The 23,030-nt window shown below is 28.1% G+C and overlaps 1 protein-coding gene across 1 annotated transcript; it reads left to right on the top strand.

The window, feature by feature from the left end:
* The first annotated feature begins 297 nt into the window (after positions 1-297).
* Positions 298-22,413, top strand: LOC143228204 (heat shock protein 75 kDa, mitochondrial-like). The gene is made up of 5 exons (XM_076459510.1): positions 298-455; positions 13,725-13,856; positions 14,871-14,953; positions 21,772-21,921; positions 22,286-22,413. The coding sequence occupies exons 1-5, from the start codon at positions 338-340 to the stop codon at positions 22,370-22,372; spliced, it is 570 nt and encodes a 189-aa protein (XP_076315625.1). The 5' UTR covers positions 298-337; the 3' UTR covers positions 22,373-22,413.
* Positions 22,414-23,030: the final 617 nt, after the last annotated feature.

Below are 23,030 nucleotides of genomic sequence, written 5' to 3'. Positions count from 1 at the left end.
ATGTAAATACATTTATATAAGTAAAAAATAAATCATTTTTTATTTTCGCTAGTAAAACCTTTTTTTTTTTAATTATTTTCTCAGCTGAATCATCTTGTTATTAGACTTACTACCAGATCTATTTCTATATTTAAATTGTACAATCTAAACTGGCGAAATAAAAATGCCTCAGAATATAATACCTGTGTTCAGATTGTACAACAGAATTTGAAATGTTTTAACCATGAGCCTAATACAGGTTTCATATTATAGTTTGGAACGTCTATTCTTGTGAAATTTGTCATATCTTATGAGCCATTTGATATTTCCTCTAGCGTATGTTTGGATAACTAGGAAAATGGCTGCCTTCATGAAGGTTGGTGTGATTCGCGCTACAAAATGTTTAATTCAACATTCGACGTCGAGATCAATTATAACATCAATTCTCAGAAAAGGAGGACGTAAGATACAATTTGGTAGGTTTAATTTTGATATAAAATTTTAAAAATGAAGTTAGTCGTGAAGACATAATAAATACTATTAGGTACTTTTTACTGCTACCGGTAAGTAGTGAAAATAATTATACTAATTGCTGTAGTCTGTAGTGCTACAAGAACAGTTAACAAATCCAGTGAACTAGAATAAAGTACAGCCATTCACTGGCTTACTAGGAGAGACTGTATTTTATATTAGTTTTCCAAAATTATACACAGATTCTTGATGACGAGAAACCCACTTGAAATAAAAATATATCTCAGAATGGCTGGTATGGATATTAACACTTTTACTGTTAAGGAGAGAACAACGTTTCAGGTTAACCTGAAGATGACCTTGGAAGGTTGAAACGTTCTTTTCTCCTTATCAGTAAAAGTGTTAATTAATACTCATACCAGCCGTTCTCAGATACCTTTATTTACTGATTTGATAAGTATGATAATTAGAGGTTTAGGTAAGAAATCAGTGTTATAAGTTATGTTTGCAGAGAAAGAAAACCCATAATTATTTTTTCTGTTTAAAGTTTCATAGAATATGAAATTTACATTTTTATAACATAAGCGTTTTTGAGTTAATTAATTAATTAATTCTCCATTGTACGAAATAACTTTTTATTTCATTTGTTATGTTAATTTTTTACCAAAATAGAATTTGAAATACTAAGTATATTAACTATCATCAATATAACAATTTGAAATACCAAGTATCTTAACTATCATCAATATAACAATTTGAAATACTAAGTATCTTAACTGTCATCAATATAACAATTTGAAATACTAAGTATCTTAACTATCATCAATATAACAATTTGAAATACTAAGTATATTAACTATCATCAATATAACAATTTGAAATACTAAGTATCTTAACTATCATCAATATAACAATTTGAAATACTAAGTATTTTAACTATCATCAATATAACAATTTGAAATACTAAGTATCTTAACTATCATCAATATAACAATTTGCAATACTAAGTATCTTAACTATCATCAATATAACAATTTGAAATACTAAGTATCTTAACTATCATCAAAATAACAATTTGCAATACTAAGTATCTTAACTGTCATCAATATAACAATTTGAAATACTAAGTATCTTAACTATCATCAATATAAGAATTTGAAATACTAAATATTTTAACTATCATCAATATAACAATTTGAAATACTAAGTATCTTAACTATCATCAATATAACAATTTGAAATACTAAGTATCTTAACTATCATCAATATAACAATTTGCAATACTAAGTATCTTAACTATCATCAATATAACAATTTGAAATACTAAGTATCTTAACTGTCATCAGTATAACAATTTGAAATACTAAGTATCTTAACTATCATCAATATAACAATTTGAAATACTAAGTATCTTAACTGTCATCAATATAACAATTTGAAATACTAAGTATCTTAACTATCATCAATATAACAATTTGAAATACTAAGTATCTTAACTATCATCAATATAACAATTTGAAATACTAAGTATCTTAACTATCATCAACATAACAATTTGAAATACTAAGTATTTTAACTATCATCAATATAACAATTTGAAATACTAAGTATCTTAACTATCATCAATATAACAATTTGAAATACTAAGTATCTTAACTGTCATCAATATAACAATATGAAATACTAAGTATCTTAACTATCATCAATATAACAATTTGAAATACTAAGTATCTTAACTATCATCAATATAACAATTTGAAATACTAAGTATCTTAACTATCATCAATATAACAATTTGAAATACTAAGTATCTTAACTATCATCAATATAACAATTTGCAATACTAAGTATCTTAACTATCATCAATATAAGAATTTGAAATACTAAGTATTTTAACTATCATGAATATAACAATTTGAAATACTAAGTATCTTAACTATCATCAATATAACAATTTGAAATACTAAGTATCTTAACTATCATCAATATAACAATTTGAAATACTAAGTATCTTAACTATCATCAATATAACAATTTGCAATACTAAGTATCTTAACTATCATCAATATAACAATTTGCAATACTAAGTATCTTAACTGTCATCAATATAACAATTTGCAATACTAAGTATCTTAACTGTCATCAATATAACAATTTGCAATACTAAGTATCTTAACTGTCATCAATATAACAATTTGCAATACTAAGTATCTTAACTGTCATCAATATAACAATTTGCAATACTAAGTATCGTAACTGTCATCAATATAACAATTTGCAATACTAAGTATCTTAACTGTCATCAATATAACAATTTGCAATACTAAGTATCGTGAACTGTCATCAATATAACAATTTGAAATACTAAGTATCGTAACTATCATCAATATAACAATTTGAAATACTAAGTATCTTAACTATCATCAATATAACAATTTACAATACTAAGTATCTTAACTATCATCAATATAACAATTTGCAATACTAAGTATCTCAACTGTCATCAATATAACAATTTGAAATACTAAGTATCAGTGACTTTGTCATCAATATAACAATTTGAAATACTAAGTATCGTAACTGTCATCAATATAACAATTTGAAATACTAAGTATCGTAACTGTCATCAATATAACAATTTGAAATACTAAGTATCGTAACTGTCATCAATATAACAATTTGAAATACTAAGTATCTTAACTATCATCAATATAACAATTTGAAATACTAAGTATCTTAACTATCATCAATATAACAATTTGAAATACTAAGTATCTTAACTATCATCAATATAACAATTTGAAATACCAAGTATCTTAACTATCATCAATATAACAATTTGAAATACTAAGTATCTTAACTATCATCAGTATAACAATTTGAAATACTAAGTATCTTAACTATCATCAATATAACAATTTGAAATACTAAGTATCTTAACTATCATCAATATAACAATTTGAAATACTAAGTATAGTAACTGTCATCAATATAACAATTTGCAATACTAAGTATCTTAACTATCATCAACATAACAATTTGAAATACTAAGTATCTCAACTGTCATCAATATAACAATTTGAAATACTAAGTATCTCAACTGTCATCAATATAACAATTTGAAATACTAAGTATCGTAACTGTCATCAATATAACAATTTGAAATACTAAGTATCGTAACTGTCATCAATATAACAATTTGAAATACTAAGTATCTTAGAACTGTCATCAATATAACAATTTGAAATACTAAGTATCGTAACTGTCATCAATATAACAATTTGAAATACTAAGTATCTTAACTATCATCAATATAACAATTTGAAATACTAAGTATCTTAACTATCATCAATATAACAATTTGAAATACTAAGTATCTTAACTATCATCAATATAACAATTTGAAATACTAAGTATCTTAACTATCATCAATATAACAATTTGAAATACTAAGTATCTTAACTATCATCAATATAACAATTTGAAATACTAAGTATCTTAACTATCATCAATATAACAATTTGAGAATACTAAGTATCTTAACTATCATCAATATAACAATTTGAAATACCAAGTATCTTAACTATCATCAATATAACAATTTGAAATACTAAGTATCTTAACTATCATCAGTATAACAATTTGAAATACTAAGTATCTTAACTACCATCAATATAACAATTTGAAATACTAAGTAGCTTAACTATCATCAGTATAACAATTTGAAATACTAAGTATTGTAACTGTCATCAACATAACAATTTGAAATACTAAGTATCGTAACTATCATCAATATAACAATTTGAAATACTAAGTATCTTAACTATCATCAATATAACAATTTGCAATACTAAGTATCTTAACTGTCATAATATAACAATTTGAAATACTAAGTATCTTAACTATCATCAATATAACAATTTGCAATACTAAGTATCTTAACTATCATCAATATAACAATTTGAAATACTAAGTATCTTAACTATCATCAATATAACAATTTGAAATACTAAGTATCTTAACTGTCATCAATATAACAATTTGAAATACTAAGTATCTTAACTGTCATCAATATAACAATTTGCAATACTAAGTATCGTAACTGTCATCAATATAACAATTTGAAATACTAAGTATCTTAACTATCATCAATATAACAATTTGAAATACTAAGTATCTTAACTGTCATCAATATAACAATTTCAAATACTAAGTATCTTAACTGTCATCAATATAACAATTTGCAATACTAAGTATCTTAACTATCATCAATATAACAATTTGAAATACTAAGTATCTTAACTATCATCAATATAACAATTTGAAATACTAAGTATCTTAACTATCATCAATATAACAATTTGAAATACTAAGTATCTTAACTATCATCAATATAACAATTTGAAATACTAAGTATCTTAACTATCATCAATATAACAATTTGAAATACTAAGTATCTTAACTATCATCAATATAACAATTTGAAATACTAAGTATCTTAACTATCATCAATATAACAATTTGAAATACTAAAATACTAAGTATCTTAACTATCATCAATATAACAATTTAAAATAGTAAGTATCTTAACTGTCATCAATATAACAATTTGAAATACTAAGTATCTTAACCATCATCAATACAACAATTTGAAATACTAAGTATCTTAACTATCATCAATATAACAATTTGAAATACTAAGTATCTTAACTATCATCAATATAACAATTTGAAATACTAAGTATCTTAACTATCATCAATATAACAATTTGAAATACTAAGTATCTTAACTATCATCAATATAACAATTTGAAATACTAAGTATCTTAACTATCATCAATATAACAATTTGAAATACTAAGTATCTTAACTATCATCAATATAACAATTTGAAATACTAAGTAGCTTAACTATCATCAGTATAACAATTTGAAATACTAAGTAGCTTAACTATTATCAGTATAACAATTTGAAATACTAAGTATAGTAACTGTCATCAATATAACAATTTGCAATACTAAGTATCTTAACTATCATCAATATAACAATTTGAAATACTAAGTATCTTAACTGTCATCAATATAACAATTTGAAATACTAAGTATCTTAACTATCATCAATATAAGAATTTAAAATACTAAGTATCTTAAGTATCATCAGTATAACAATTTGAAATACTAAGTATCTTAACTGTCATCAATATAACAATTTGAAATACTAAGTATCTTAACTGTCATCAATATAACAATTTGAAATACTAAGTATCTTAACTATCATCAATATAACAATTTGAAATACTAAGTATCTTAACTATCATCAATATAACAATTTAAAATAGTAAGTATCTTAACTGTCATCAATATAACAATTTGAAATACTAAGTATCTTAACTATCATCAATATAACAATTTGAAATACTAAGTATCTTAACTATCATCAATATAACAATTTGAAATACTAAGTATCTTAACTATCATCAATATAACAATTTGAAATACTAAGTAGCTTAACTATCATCAGTATAACAATTTGAAATACTAAGTAGCTTAACTATTATCAGTATAACAATTTGAAATACTAAGTATCTTAACTGTCATCAATATAACAATTTGAAATACTAAGTATCTTAACTGTCATCAATATAACAATTTGAAATACTAAGTATCTTAACTATCATCAATATAACAATTTGAAATACTAAGTATCTTAACTGTCATCAATATAACAATTTGAAATACTAAGTATCTTAACTATCATCAATATAAGAATTTAAAATACTAAGTATCTTAAGTATCATCAATATAACAATTTGAAATACTAAGTATCTTAACTATCATCAATATAACAATTTGAAATACTAAGTATCTTAACTATCATCAGTATAACAATTTGAAATACTAAGTAGCTTAACTATCATCAGTATAACAATTTGAAATACTAAGTAGCTTAACTATTATCAGTATAACAATTTGAAATACTAAGTATCTTAACTATCATCAATATAACAATTTGAAATACTAAGTATCTTAACTATCATCAATATAACAATTTGAAATACTAAGTATCGTAACTGTCATCAATATAACAATTTGAAATACTAAGTATCGTAACTGTCATCAATATAACAATTTGAAATACTAAGTATCGTAACTGTCATCAATATAACAATTTGAAATACTAAGTATCTTAACTATCATCAATATAACAATTTGAAATACTAAGTATCTTAACTATCATCAATATAACAATTTGAAATACTAAGTATCTTAACTATCATCAGTATAACAATTTGAAATACTAAGTATCTTAACTATCATCAATATAACAATTTGAAATACTAAGTAGCTTAACTATTATCAGTATAACAATTTGAAATACTAAGTATCTTAACTGTCATCAATATAACAATTTGAAATACTAAGTATCTTAACTGTCATCAATATAACAATTTGAAATACTAAGTATCTTAACTATCATCAATATAACAATTTGAAATACTAAGTATCTTAACTGTCATCAATATAACAATTTGAAATACTAAGTATCTTAACTATCATCAATATAAGAATTTAAAATACTAAGTATCTTAAGTATCATCAATATAACAATTTGAAATACTAAGTATCTTAACTATCATCAATATAACAATTTGCAATACTAAGTATCTTAACTATCATCAATATAAGAATTTAAAATAATAAGTATCTTAACTATCATCAATATAACAATTTGCAATACTAAGTATCTTAACTGTCATCAATATAACAATTTGAAATACTAAGTATCTTAACTATCATCAATATAACAATTTGAAATACTAAGTATCTTAACTATCATCAATATAACAATTTGAAATACTAAGTATCTTAACTATCATCAATATAACAATTTGAAATACTAAGTATTTTAACTATCATCAATATAACAATTTGAAATACTAAGTATCTTAACTGTCATCAATATAACAATATGAAATACTAAGTATCTTAACTATCATCAATATAACAATTTGAAATACTAAGTATCTTAACTATCATCAATATAACAATTTGAAATACTAAGTATCTTAACTATCATCAATATAACAATTTGAAATACTAAGTATCTTAACTATCATCAATATAACAATTTGCAATACTAAGTATCTTAACTATCATCAATATAAGAATTTGAAATACTAAGTATTTTAACTATCATGAATATAACAATTTGAAATACTAAGTATCTTAACTATCATCAATATAACAATTTGAAATACTAAGTATCTTAACTATCATCAATATAACAATTTGAAATACTAAGTATCTTAACTATCATCAATATAACAATTTGCAATACTAAGTATCTTAACTATCATCAATATAACAATTTGCAATACTAAGTATCTTAACTATCATCAATATAACAATTTGCAATACTAAGTATCTTAACTGTCATCAATATAACAATTTGCAATACTAAGTATCTTAACTGTCATCAATATAACAATTTGCAATACTAAGTATCTTAACTGTCATCAATATAACAATTTGCAATACTAAGTATCTTAACTGTCATCAATATAACAATTTGCAATACTAAGTATCGTAACTGTCATCAATATAACAATTTGCAATACTAAGTATCTTAACTGTCATCAATATAACAATTTGCAATACTAAGTATCGTAACTGTCATCAATATAACAATTTGAAATACTAAGTATCGTAACTATCATCAATATAACAATTTGAAATACTAAGTATCTTAACTATCATCAATATAACAATTTACAATACTAAGTATCTTAACTATCATCAATATAACAATTTGCAATACTAAGTATCTCAACTGTCATCAATATAACAATTTGAAATACTAAGTATCGTAACTGTCATCAATATAACAATTTGAAATACTAAGTATCGTAACTGTCATCAATATAACAATTTGAAATACTAAGTATCGTAACTGTCATCAATATAACAATTTGAAATACTAAGTATCGTAACTGTCATCAATATAACAATTTGAAATACTAAGTATCTTAACTATCATCAATATAACAATTTGAAATACTAAGTATCTTAACTATCATCAATATAACAATTTGAAATACTAAGTATCTTAACTATCATCAATATAACAATTTGAAATACCAAGTATCTTAACTATCATCAATATAACAATTTGAAATACTAAGTATCTTAACTATCATCAATATAACAATTTGAAATACTAAGTATCTTAACTATCATCAATATAACAATTTGAAATACTAAGTAGCTTAACTACCATCAATATAACAATTTGAAATACTAAATATCTTAACTATCATCAATATAACAATTTGAAATACTAAGTATCTTAACCATCATCAATATAACAATTTGAAATACTAAGTATCTTAACTATCATCAATATAACAATTTGAAATACTAAGTATCTTAACTGTCATCAATATAACAATTTGAAATACTAAGTATCTTAACTATCATCAATATAACAATTTGAAATACTAAGTATCTTAACTGTCATCAATATAACAATTTGAAATACTAAGTATCTTAACTATCATCAATATAACAATTTGAAATACTAAGTATCTTAACTATCATCAATATAACAATTTGCAATACTAAGTATCTTAACTATCATCAATATAACAATTTGAAATACTAAGTATTTTAACTATCATCAATATAACAATTTGAAATACTAAGTATCTTAACTGTCATCAATATAACAATTTGAAATACTAAGTATCTTAACTATCATCAATATAACAATTTGAAATACTAAGTATTTTAACTATCATCAATATAACAATTTGAAATACTAAGTATCTTAACTGTCATCAATATAACAATTTGAAATACTAAGTAGCTTAACTATCATCAGTATAACAATTTGAAATACTAAGTATTGTAACTGTCATCAACATAACAATTTGAAATACTAAGTATCGTAACTATCATCAATATAACAATTTGAAATACTAAGTATCTTAACTGTCATCAATATAACAATTTGCAATACTAAGTATCTTAACTGTCATAATATAACAATTTGAAATACTAAGTATCTTAACTATCATCAATATAAGAATTTAAAATACTAAGTATCTTAACTATCATCAATATAACAATTTGCAATACTAAGTATCTTAACTATCATCAATATAACAATTTGAAATACTAAGTATCTTAACTATCATCAATATAACAATTTGAAATACTAAGTATCTTAACTGTCATCAATATAACAATTTGAAATACTAAGTATCTTAACTGTCATCAATATAACAATTTGCAATACTAAGTATCGTAACTGTCATCAATATAACAATTTGAAATACTAAGTATCTTAACTATCATCAATATAACAATTTGAAATACTAAGTATCTTAACTATCATCAATATAACAATTTGAAATACTAAGTATCTTAACTATCATCAATATAACAATTTGAAATACTAAGTAGCTTAACTATCATCAGCATAACAATTTGAAATACTAAGTAGCTTAACTATTATCAGTATAACAATTTGAAATACTAAGTATCTTAACTATCATCAATATAACAATTTGAAATACTAAGTATCTTAACTATCATCAATATAACAATTTGAAATACTAAGTATCTTAACTATCATCAATATAACAATTTGAAATACTAAGTATCTTAACTATCATCAATATAACAATTTGAAATACTAAGTATCTTAACTATCATCAATATAACAATTTGCAATACTAAGTATCTTAACTATCATCAATATAACAATTTGAAATACTAAGTATCTTAACTGTCATCAATATAACAATTTGAAATACTAAGTATCCTAACTATCATCAATATAAGAATTTAAAATAATAAGTATCTTAACTATCATCAATATAACAATTTGCAATACTAAGTATCTTAACTATCATCAATATAACAATTTGAAATACTAAGTATCTTAACTATCATCAATATAACAATTTGCAATACTAAGTATCTTAACTATCATCAATATAACAATTTGCAATACTAAGTATCTTAACTATCATCAATATAACAATTTGAAATACTAAGTATCTTAACTATCATCAATATAACAATTTGAAATACTAAGTAGCTTAACTATCATCAGTATAACAATTTGAAATACTAAGTATCGTAACTGTCATCAATATAACAATTTGAAATACTAAGTATCTTAACTATCATCAATATAACAATTTGAAATACTAAGTATCTTAACTGTCATCAATATAACAATTTGAAATACTAAGTATCTTAACTATCATCAATATTAGAATTTCAAATACTAAGTATCTTAACTATCATCAATATAACAATTTGAAATACTAAGTATCTTAACTATCATCAATATAACAATTTGAAATACTAAGTATCTTAACTATCATCAATATAACAATTTGAAATACTAAGTATCTTAACTGTCATCAATATAACAATTTGCAATACTAAGTATCTTAACTATCATCAATATAACAATTTGAAATACTAAGTATCTTAACTATCATCAATATAACAATTTGAAATACTAAGTATCTTAACTATCATCAATATAAGAATTTAAAATACTAAGTATCTTAACTATCATTAATATAACAATTTGCAATACTAAGTATCTTAACTATCATCAATATAACAATTTGAAATACTAAGTATCTTAACTGTCATCAATATAACAATTTGAAATACTAAGTATCTTAACTGTCATCAATATAACAATTTGAAATACTAAGTATCTTAACTGTCATCAATATAACAATTTGCAATACTAAGTATCTTAATTGTCATCAATATAACAATTTGAAATAATAAGTATCTTAACTGTCATCAACATAACAATTTGCAATACTAAGTATCTTAACTGTCATCAATATAACAATTTGCAATACTAAGTATCTTAACTGTCATCAATATAACAATTTGCAATACTAAGTATCGTAACTGTCATCAATATAACAATTTGAAATACTAAGTATCGTAACTATCATCAATATAACAATTTGAAATACTAAGTATCTTAACTATCATCAATATAACAATTTACAATACTAAGTATCTTAACTATCATCAGTATAACAATTTGCAATACTAAGTATCTTAACTGTCATCAATATAACAATTTGAAATACTAAGTATCGTAACTGTCATCAATATAACAATTTGAAATACTAAGTATCGTAACTGTCATCAATATAACAATTTGAAATACTAAGTATCGTAACTGTCATCAATATAACAATTTGAAATACTAAGTATCTTAACTATCATCAATATAACAATTTGAAATACTAAGTATCTTAACTATCATCAATATAAGAATTTAAAATACTAAGTATCTTAACTATCATTAATATAACAATTTGCAATACTAAGTATCTTAACTATCATCAATATAACAATTTGAAATACTAAGTATCTTAACTGTCATCAATATAACAATTTGAAATACTAAGTATCTTAACTGTCATCAATATAACAATTTGAAATACTAAGTATCTTAACTGTCATCAATATAACAATTTGCAATACTAAGTATCTTAACTGTCATCAATATAACAATTTGAAATAATAAGTATCTTAACTGTCATCAACATAACAATTTGCAATACTAAGTATCTTAACTGTCATCAATATAACAATTTGCAATACTAAGTATCTTAACTGTCATCAATATAACAATTTGCAATACTAAGTATCGTAACTGTCATCAATATAACAATTTGAAATACTAAGTATCGTAACTATCATCAATATAACAATTTGAAATACTAAATATCTTAACTATCATCAATATAACAATTTACAATACTAAGTATCTTAACTATCATCAGTATAACAATTTGCAATACTAAGTATCTTAACTGTCATCAATATAACAATTTGAAATACTAAGTATCGTAACTGTCATCAATATAACAATTTGAAATACTAAGTATCGTGAACTTGTCATCAATATAACAATTTGAAATACTAAGTATCGTAACTGTCATCAATATAACAATTTGAAATACTAAGTATCGTAACTGTCATCAATATAACAATTTGAAATACTAAGTATCTTAACTATCATCAATATAACAATTTGAAATACTAAGTATCTTAACTATCATCAATATAACCCTCTTATGCACAAGTCATCATGGTAGCTCTTCTCTGACCACTCCATCCCCAGAACCATTCTAGTAGCCCTCCTCTGACTAGTAGCCTTTGTCTAACCACTCCATCCCCAGAACCATCTTTGTAACCTTCCTCCAATCATCCCATCCTCAGAACCATCCTAGTAGCCCTCATATAACCACTCCATTCCCAGAACCATCCTAGTAGCCCTTCTCTGACCATTCCATCTTCAGAACCACCCCAGTAGCCCTTGTCTAACTACTCCATCCCCAGAACCATCTTTGTAATCTTCTTCCAATCATCCCATCTTCAGAACCATCCTAGTAGCTCTCATATAACCACTCCATCCCCAGAACCATTCTAGTAGCCCTCCTCTGACCATTTCATCCCCATGATCTGTAATGACAAGAAAACCCACTTGTAGAGAAAAATGTATGTGTAAAAACAGCTGGTATGGGTGTAGTGCTTTCTCTACCCATACCAGCTGTTTTTACATATATACAATTCATCCCCAGAACCATCCTAGTAGCCCTCCTCTAACCATTCTACCTCCAGAACCATTGTCATAGCCCTCCTCTGACCATTCCATCCCAAGAACCATTTTAGTAGCCCTCTTGCAACCCTTCCATTCTCAGAATTGTTCTGGTAGCAACAAAATATTAAAACAAGTGGTGTCTGTAATTATGTATCACATAAATGTTCTGAATTGGACTGCTTCAAGTATAGACGTTATTTCTTGGAGTTGAAAAACTAAATTAATTAAAAAAACACTACTAGGAAATAGATAATGGCCAGTATAACTCATGAACTAATAGATATTAGAAGAAGTTAATGACTTGTATAACTCACAATCAAATAGATGATAGAAAAAGTTGATGACTTGTATAACTCACGAACTAATATATGACAGAAAAAGTTAATGACTTGTATAACTCACGAACTAATAGATGATAGAAAAAGGTAAAGACTTGTATAACTTATGATCTAATAGATGATAGAAAAAGAAATTCAGCTGATGAAGTTTAACTAAGATGTATCTGTCCAACGATGTAACATTCAGTTTGTGACTAAACATATAATTAAATATTTTTGTTTAGTTTCAGTGGTTACAGTAACACTTGTCTAACACTAGCTACTTCTCTTCTTAAGGCCATATCAACTTTCCATCATTGTCAAGTTGGTCAAGATATATAGTGACGAGTTCATTCAACCTTTCATCACAAGAAGCAGCTAAAGAAACAGATTATCATACAATCATAAAAGATACAGAGAAGTCTGAAGGTACGTACCAAATACTAGTTACTAGAAGCCTGAAGGTATGTACCAAATACTAGTAACTAGAAGTATAAAGGTATGTACCAATCATTAGTTACTAGAAGTCTGAAGGTATGTACCAATCATTAGTTACTAGAAGTCTGAAGGTACGTACCAAACATTAGTTACTAGAAGTCTGAAGGTACGTACCAAACATTAGTTACTAGAAGTCTGAAGGTACGTACCAAACATTAGTTACTAGAAGTCTGAAGGTACGTACCAAACATTAGTTACTAGAAGTCTAAAGGTACGTACCAAATACTAGTTACTAGAAGTCTAAAGGTACGTACCAAACACTAGTTACTAGAAGTCTGAAGTTACATACCAAACACTAGTCACTAATAATATTTAACAAAATACTGTTTATGATATGAATTTTATATGTTACTGTTTATGATATGAATTCTACAGTTCTGGATGTTCATCTACAAGATCTCTTTTAGTTAAGGACTGAATAGTTACACTAACTATTACTGAATCAGTGAATTAACAATTCAATCCAACAATATATTATTGTATTGTTATACTAACTAGTCCATGGTTTAATAATTGCTTAGTAAAGTATGCCGTTATCATGTGGTTGCAAGAACAATGCTTGAAGCTGATTCAACTAGGATTATAATTTACTATATCATACATTTCTTTCAGATCAGGATACTATCACACTTATTTATGTTTCGTTATCAGTAATTAGTGAAACTGCATTCTCATGACAAGTTAGAAACTCAAACTTACTATATTGTCTTCAAGTAGGGTAACAAATTCTACTGTATGTGATGCTTGAGAGGAATTGTGTATTTAAATTAAACTTAGGTTTCTGTATACTGATGTTGTATTTTAACCAAAATTATTGGCTGAACTTTGAACTTTGATGTTTTTAAAAAAAACTGTTTATGATGTAAAACAGGTTATTTCTGAAATGTTATTACCTTTTATTTAAAAGCTACAATTTTTAATTGGATGTTATTTTGTTTTTAATAGGACCCACTGAGAAATTAGAGTTTCAAGCTGAAACAAGAATGTTGCTAGATATTGTTGCCAAGTCTCTCTACTCTGAGAAAGAAGCAAGTATTATTATTATTATAATATTTATAAGCATAATGGCTATGTTATGGAAACCTTCATTTTGTGTCTACTACTTGATTAATCTACCTGGGATAAGAAGTAATGAACCTTTAGTTCATCTCATGATGACTCCTTGAGAGAGAGCTTACTATCTTGAAGTCTATTGACTTAAATAACTTGACATTTCTAAATTGTTAGCCATCAGGTGTAGTTCCATCAAAATTAAGAATAGCATATAATTTATTTGATTGATTTTATGTATTTCCCTCTGTTTTTTAGTGTATTGGTTTTGATGTATATGTTAGTAATTGTACATTAAACTATAGTATGTTTAATGTTTCCTATTTTGGTTTTCCAGTACTAATGATTTTTTTTTTTTTTCATGTGCAGGTAAGAAAATTGTATTATGGAATATTATACTTGGTAGTGTGAAAGATGACCATCAATTTGTTTTGAACAAATAAAGTGCATTTCTTTGAGGTTCAGTGTACAGAAGAATCTCTGTTGTCAACTAAGTCTAAAATGTTACTTTTTTAAAGAAATTTAGAAGTTATCTCTGAACTGGGGATCATAACAGTGAATGTAATTAACATTTAATTAATACTGCTTAGCATGGTAACTAAATCCAGCACTAAATGTAATAACTCTTTGTAAAGATGTCCACTGATGAAAAAAGTGATGATTTTTTTATTCTAATAACACTTTTATTCAGCCTCAAACCCTAATGTGTAATTGTACCACACATGCTATTTCATGAACAAAATAGTTCTTGGTATATAAATTAAAACTGTAAGTAATACCATCTGTCACAAAATAATGCACCATTTGATTGCCTAATGAAAGAAGTGACTGAAGATATTGTGACTAAACAAGACTGCCACAAATCACATTTCAGATTAATCTAGTTCCATTTTTCTTTTTTGAGAGACTTCATCAGTCTCTTCACAACTTAGTCTACTTGGGGTTTTGAAGAAAAAAATGTGTAGAGACCTTTCAGCAGTAATTACCCCATCTCACCTCAGGCATCCTTTACTGTATGCATCATAGAGAGAGCAGTAATTACCCCATCTCACCTCAGGCATCCTTTACTGTATACATCATAGAGAGAGCAGTAATTACCCCATTTCACCTCAGGCATCCTTTACTGTATACATCATAGAGAGAGCAGTAATTACCCCATCTCACCTCAGGCATCCTTTACTGTATACATCATAGAGAGAGCAGTAATTACCCCATCTCACCTCAGGCATCCTTTACTGTATGCATCATAGAGAGAGCAGTAATTACCCCATCTCACCTCAGGCATCCTTTACTGTATGCATCATAGAGAGAGCAGTAATTACCCCATCTCACCTCAGGCATCCTTTACTGTATACATCATAGAGAGAGCAGTAATTACCCCATCTCACCTCAGGCATCCTTTACTGTATGCATCATAGAGAGAGCAGTAATTACCCCATCTCACCTCAGGCATCCTTTACTGTATACATCATAGAGAGAGCAGTAATACCCCATTTCACCTCAGGCATCCTTTACTGTATGCATCATAGAGAGAGCAGTAATTACCCCATCTCACCTCAGGCATCCTTTACTGTATACATCATAGAGAGAGCAGTAATTACCCCATCTCACCTCAGGCATCCTTTACTGTATGCATCATAGAGAGAGCAGTAATTACCCCATCTCACCTCAGGCATCCTTTACTGTATACATCATAGAGAGAGCAGTAATTACCCCATTTCACCTCAGGCATCCTTTACTGTATACATCATAGAGAGAGCAGTAATTACCCCATCTCACCTCAGGCATCCTTTACTGTATACATCATAGAGAGAGCAGTAATTACCCCATCTCACCTCAGGCATCCTTTACTGTATGCATCATAGAGAGAGCAGTAATTACCCCATCTCACCTCAGGCATCCTTTACTGTATGCATCATAGAGAGAGCAGTAATTACCCCATCTCACCTCAGGCATCCTTTACTGTATACATCATAGAGAGAGCAGTAATTACCCCATTTCACCTCAGGCATCCTTTACTGTATACATCATAGAGAGAGCAGTAATTACCCCATCTCACCTCAGGCATCCTTTACTGTATACATCATAGAGAGAGCAGTACTACCCCATCTCACCTCAGGCATCCTTTACTGTATGCATCATAGAGAGAGCAGTAATTACCCCATCTCACCTCAGGCATCCTTACTGTATACATCATAGAGAGAGCAGTAATTACCCCATTTCACCTCAGGCATCCTTTACTGTATACATCATAGAGAGAGCAGTATTACCCCATCTCACCTCAGGCATCCTTTACTGTATGCATCATAGAGAGAGCAGTAATTACCCCATCTCACCTCAGGCATCCTTTACTGTATACATCATAGAGAGCAGTAATTACCCCATTTCACCTTAGGCATCCTTTACTGTATACATCATAGAGAGAGCAGTAATTACCCCATCTCACCTCAGGCATCCTTTACTGTATACATCATAGAGAGAGCAGTAATTACCCCATTTCACCTCAGGCATCCTTTACTGTATGCATCATAGAGAGAGCAGTAATTACCCCATCTCACCTCAGGCATCCTTTACTGTATACATCATAGAGAGAGCAGTAATTACCCCATTTCACCTCAGGCATCCTTTACTGTATACATCATAGAGAGAGCAGTAATTACCCCATCTCACCTCAGGCATCTTTTACTGTATGCATCATAGAGAGAGCAGTAATTACTTCATCTCACCTCAGGTATCCTTTACTGTATACATCATAGAGAGAGCAGTAATTACCCCATTTCACCTCAGGCATCCTTTACTGTATACATCATAGAGAGAGCAGTAATTACCCCATTTCACCTTAGGCATCCTTTACTGTATACATCATAGAGAGAGCAGTAATTACCCCATCTCACCTCAGGCATCCTTTACTGTATGCATCATAGAGAGAGCAGTAATTACCCCATCTCACCTCAGGCATCCTTTACTGTATACATCATAGAGAGAGCAGTAATTACCCCATTTCACCTTAGGCATCCTTTACTGTATACATCATAGAGAGAGCAGTAATTACCCCATCTCACCTCAGGCATCCTTTACTGTATACATCATAGAGAGAGCAGTAATTACCCCATCTCACCTCAGGCATCCTTTACTGTATACATCATAGAGAGCAGTAATTACCCCATTTCACCTCAGGCATCCTTTACTGTATGCATCATAGAGAGAGCAGTAATTACCCCATCTCACCTCAGGCATCCTTTACTGTATACATCATAGAGAGAGCAGTAATTACCCCATTTCACCTCAGGCATCCTTTACTGTATACATCATAGAGAGAGCAGTAATTACCCCATCTCACCTCAGGCATCTTTTACTGTATGCATCATAGAGAGAGCAGTAATTACTTCATCTCACCTCAGGTATCCTTTACTGTATACATCATAGAGAGAGCAGTAATTACCCCATTTCACCTCAGGCATCCTTTACTGTATACATCATAGAGAGAGCAGTAATTACCCCATTTCACCTCAGGCATCCTTTACTGTATACATCATAGAGAGAGCAGTAATTACCCCATTTCACCTTAGGCATCCTTTACTGTATACATCATAGAGAGCAGTAATTACCCCATCTCACCTCAGGCATCCTTTACTGTATACATCATAGAGAGAGCAGTAATTACCCCATTTCACCTCAGGCATCCTTTACTGTATGCATCATAGAGAGAGCAGTAATTACCCCATCTCACCTCAGGCATCCTTTACTGTATACATCATAGAGAGAGCAGTAATTACCCCATTTCACCTCAGGCATCCTTTACTGTATACATCATAGAGAGAGCAGTAATTACCCCATCTCACCTCAGGCATCTTTTACTGTATGCATCATAGAGAGAGCAGTAATTACTTCATCTCACCTCAGGTATCCTTTACTGTATACATCATAGAGAGAGCAGTAATTACCCCATTTCACCTCAGGCATCCTTTACTGTATACATCATAGAGAGAGCAGTAATTACCCCATCTCACCTCAGGCATCCTTTACTGTATACATCATGAGTTTTTCAGTGAGTTACATTCAAACATTGACTAGACTACTTTTTCTTCATGTTACATCAATTATTGTAGCATAAACTTCTAGTTAATAATCCATATTTGAATAGTATATAAGTTTTAGGTTTTTAATTTCTTAAGGCAGTATTGACAAAAACCTGAATTTATCCTAGTTTGAGAAATGACATTTTTTTCTCTAAGCGCCTCTTTTACAATTTATTTTTTACCCCTCCAAGAAGTATGAAATTTAACATAAATTACATACTATGATGTTTTCATTGCTCAGACAAAGCATAACTTGTATAGCTTTTAGTTATGTTTGGTTATAGAGCCATCAAATTGAAAATCCGACTCTTTCTTGCCATACTTACCTGTCACATCTTCTCTTTAAGAATTTGTCAATAGTTCTCTCTTATTTTTAGAAAGCCAAGGTTTTCATCTATCAAATGATGTATTATATTACATTGTTTTATGAACAATAAATTGTCATTTTCTCTTGTAGTATAAGCTTTATTCATACAGGAAACATGATGACTAGCTTTAATGAATTTGTAATGGCTCTTGTCACATAGTTACAAAGCCAAAAAAAAATATGTGATCATTATGGGACGTTGTCTGTTTTTAACATGTTATTATTTTATGGTCATTGGTGTGTTATTTAATTAAATGAAAATGATTCAGTGCACTACTATTATTAGTATAAAACAAATAGGGCTAAGTGTCCTAGAGAATTGACAACAAAAATGTAACAATAGGAATCGTTTTAGGTTAGTGAAAATTAGATTAAGTAAAATAAATAATAATAACAATATAAATGTTTCACAGCTATCCAGGCTGGCAGGTCAGTGTAGTTTAGTATGCAGGCTGGCAGGTCAGTGTAGTTTAGTATGCAGGCTGGCAGGTCAGTGTAGTTTAGTATGCAGGCTGGCAGGTCAGTGTAGTTTAGTATGCAGGCTGACAGGTCAGTGTAGTTTATGTGTTTTGATACCTTACAAGAGCTTCACATTCCCTAACTGATTTACAACTCATAACAGTGTGAATAGTAGTTAGACACAGTTCAGAGGGTAATAAAATGTAATTATAATTAGATGTACACTGTTACAAGTTTAAAGTTACTTAGGATGAATGAATGTAGTTTGAAGTTACAATTTTAAGTCATTCTAGGGAAAAAAAGGCTAATTTATATTTATTTTGTGTGGATACAAAGTCAGTCAAATCGACCAACCTAATAGTTATATTCGAGAAAATAACAGATAAAATTTAAAGTTTTACTGAAATCAAACATTTCAAATGTACTTATGATGTTTCAGAGATTACATAAATGAAATTTGAGAGTTCGAAATAAGAAAAGTATTTTTAATTTTAATGTAAAAGTCACTTTATGTTCAAACTGGTCAAAAAAAGACTCAATATATTTATGGACAAATCTTCATTAAAAATACGTCATTAGAAAAAATTTTTATATATATTTTTGTATACAAATGATTTGTAATGTTTATTAATAGCCTACCAAATTTTGTGAAGGTGCACCTGCCATATTAAAGTTACAGTACTAAAACTATATACAAGTAAAAATGTTTAGGTAGTTGTTCATGGGATCAAGACTGTGCTCAGAGAGTTTGTAACCTGATTCAGTGCGAATTGTATAGTGTACGTATTGTAGCTAGGTTGCAGCAACGACTGGACACACTCCAAGTGTTATGAACAGCCTACTATAATTTTTGTGTGATATGTGCATGACAAAGTGTGAAAAAACATGTGTGCCATTTGACAGGAACTTCCAAGAAATGAACATCAGCCTTGACTTTAGTATATGAAACTGAAATGTTTTGTCACTTTGACTGTGTTGTTGGAGGTCTCAAACACAACATACAACAGAAAGGAATTATTTGAATGTTATGCTAAGCAAAGAGAACGGTGATTCAGAACTGTGATTGTTTTGGTTCAAAACCTGAACTGTGGTAACCTGCATTCTGGAGTAATTGATACATTCACAAGTATGTTTTTTTTATGCTCTTCAAATGCTACAGACAACTCAGTGGGGCATAACGTAAGTCACAAACATGTAATAAACAACTTTACAAAGTTTTCATCGCAGTTGAGCTCTTTTCTATTACAAAAAAACAACAAAACCTTAAGGTATAATGATCTACTATAAAAATATGTTTATAAAACAAGTGTACATTACAGAAACTAACTTATTTTGATACAATAGTTTAATGTAACAGATGAGATCAGTACATTTGAAATAAGAAATGTCCTGGTTAATTGTAACGAACATGCTTGATGAATAATTTATAGTTATGAAGAATTGACACAAAGTATATGATTACAAAGACATTATAGTAACATAGTAGGTGGCACAAGGTGAAAACACTTACTCAAAAGGAAAGTAGAAATAAAATTCAACAATGTGGTTTTGGTTGAATGTGCTCTTAACCGGAGAATTCTTACTGGAACTTATCCCTAAACCTGTGTGTCAGACAGGTTGGGCATTGTTTCAAGGAGTATTATCTTATACAGTGGAAAATACAGTAAATTATAAATTAGCTTATTTTAATGGAATATACATATTTTATTATAACATGTTTATATTCTGTTCTCAGAGTTACTTTCTGACTATCTGTATGTGAAGAAGCTTTATAATGGCTGCAGAAAGACCCCATGAAACCACTGTATCTGTCTTGTTTCCGGAGGTATTGTTTGCTGTAAGAAATCTAAAGTAAATATAACAGTTTTAAATGTAGTATTTTTTCCCATAGGTTTTTATTCGTGAACTGATATCCAATGCAAGTGACGCTCTAGAGAAGTTGAGATATCTGCAGCTTACTGCGGATAATATAACTTCAAAAGATTCTCCTCTGGAAATGCACATTGGAACTGATAAGTTAACTCGCACTTTCACTATACAGGTTTGTTTTTAGTTAAAATTAAAAGACTGAGTTCATTGCATTTGTCTTACAAATAATTGTTATTGTTTAACTGCATGGTTTACTTTAAAGGATGTTCATACAAGGTATATTTTTATTAAACTGGTTAGAATTGTATATGATTCATTTAAGTATTTCTTCATTTTTTTTTTCACTTCTCTGAATTTTATTAATGGTAAGTTTAACATTGCATTAAACACAAAAATAAAATCACATTACAGTTATTTTTCTTCATGTACGTTGTCTCTTTACCTTTTCTTTCTCTTTTAAAAATACATATTGTAGATATGGTAAAAAGTTTTAAAATATTTACTGTTATATATGTGTATATATTGTATCTACACAGGACACAGGAGTTGGAATGACAAGGGAAGAAATGATTGATAGTCTAGGAGTAATAGCTCGATCAGGCTCTAAAGTAAGAACTTATTAATATGATTTTGTTCATTGAAATACAACATTACTCAACTTCATATCAAGTACAACAGTCATATTAACTTTTTCACTTTAGTGTTTCGTCAACTTAAGTTTAAATATTATTGATTGCATTGGACTGGAATGTTTTTGTAGTGTAGTTCTTGTAAAATGTCTTTTGAATATTAGAGTTCATTACAGAGTCAAGTTAATTACAGGATTATAAAAACAAGATAATTGTGGTTAAATCTACAGCCATGTCTGTAAAAAGCTCTTAACAAGAATATCTGGTTAAATCAACACCCATGTCTGTAAAAAGCTCTTAACAAGAATATCGTGGTTAAATCAACAGCCATATCTGTAAAAAGCTCTTAACAAGAATATCGGGGTTAAATCAACAGCCATGTCTGTAAAAAGCTCTTAACAAGAATATCGTGGTTATATCAACAGCCATGTCTGTAAAAAGCTCTTAACAAGAATATCGGGGTTAAATCAACAGCCATGTCAGTAAAAAGCTCTTAACAAGAATATCGTGGTTAAATCAACAACCATGTCTGTAAGAAGCTCTTAACAAGAATATCGTGGTTAAATCAACAGCCATGTCTATAAAAAGCTCTTAACAAGAATATCGGGGTTAAATCAACAGCCATGTCTGTAAAAAGCTCTTAACAAGAATA

Source organism: Tachypleus tridentatus, chromosome 10, assembly GCF_004210375.1.
Source record: "Tachypleus tridentatus isolate NWPU-2018 chromosome 10, ASM421037v1, whole genome shotgun sequence".
NCBI lineage: Eukaryota > Metazoa > Arthropoda > Merostomata > Xiphosura > Limulidae > Tachypleus > Tachypleus tridentatus.
Note: the sequence above shows the minus strand (reverse complement) of the source record. Positions and strands in the feature narration are given on the sequence as shown.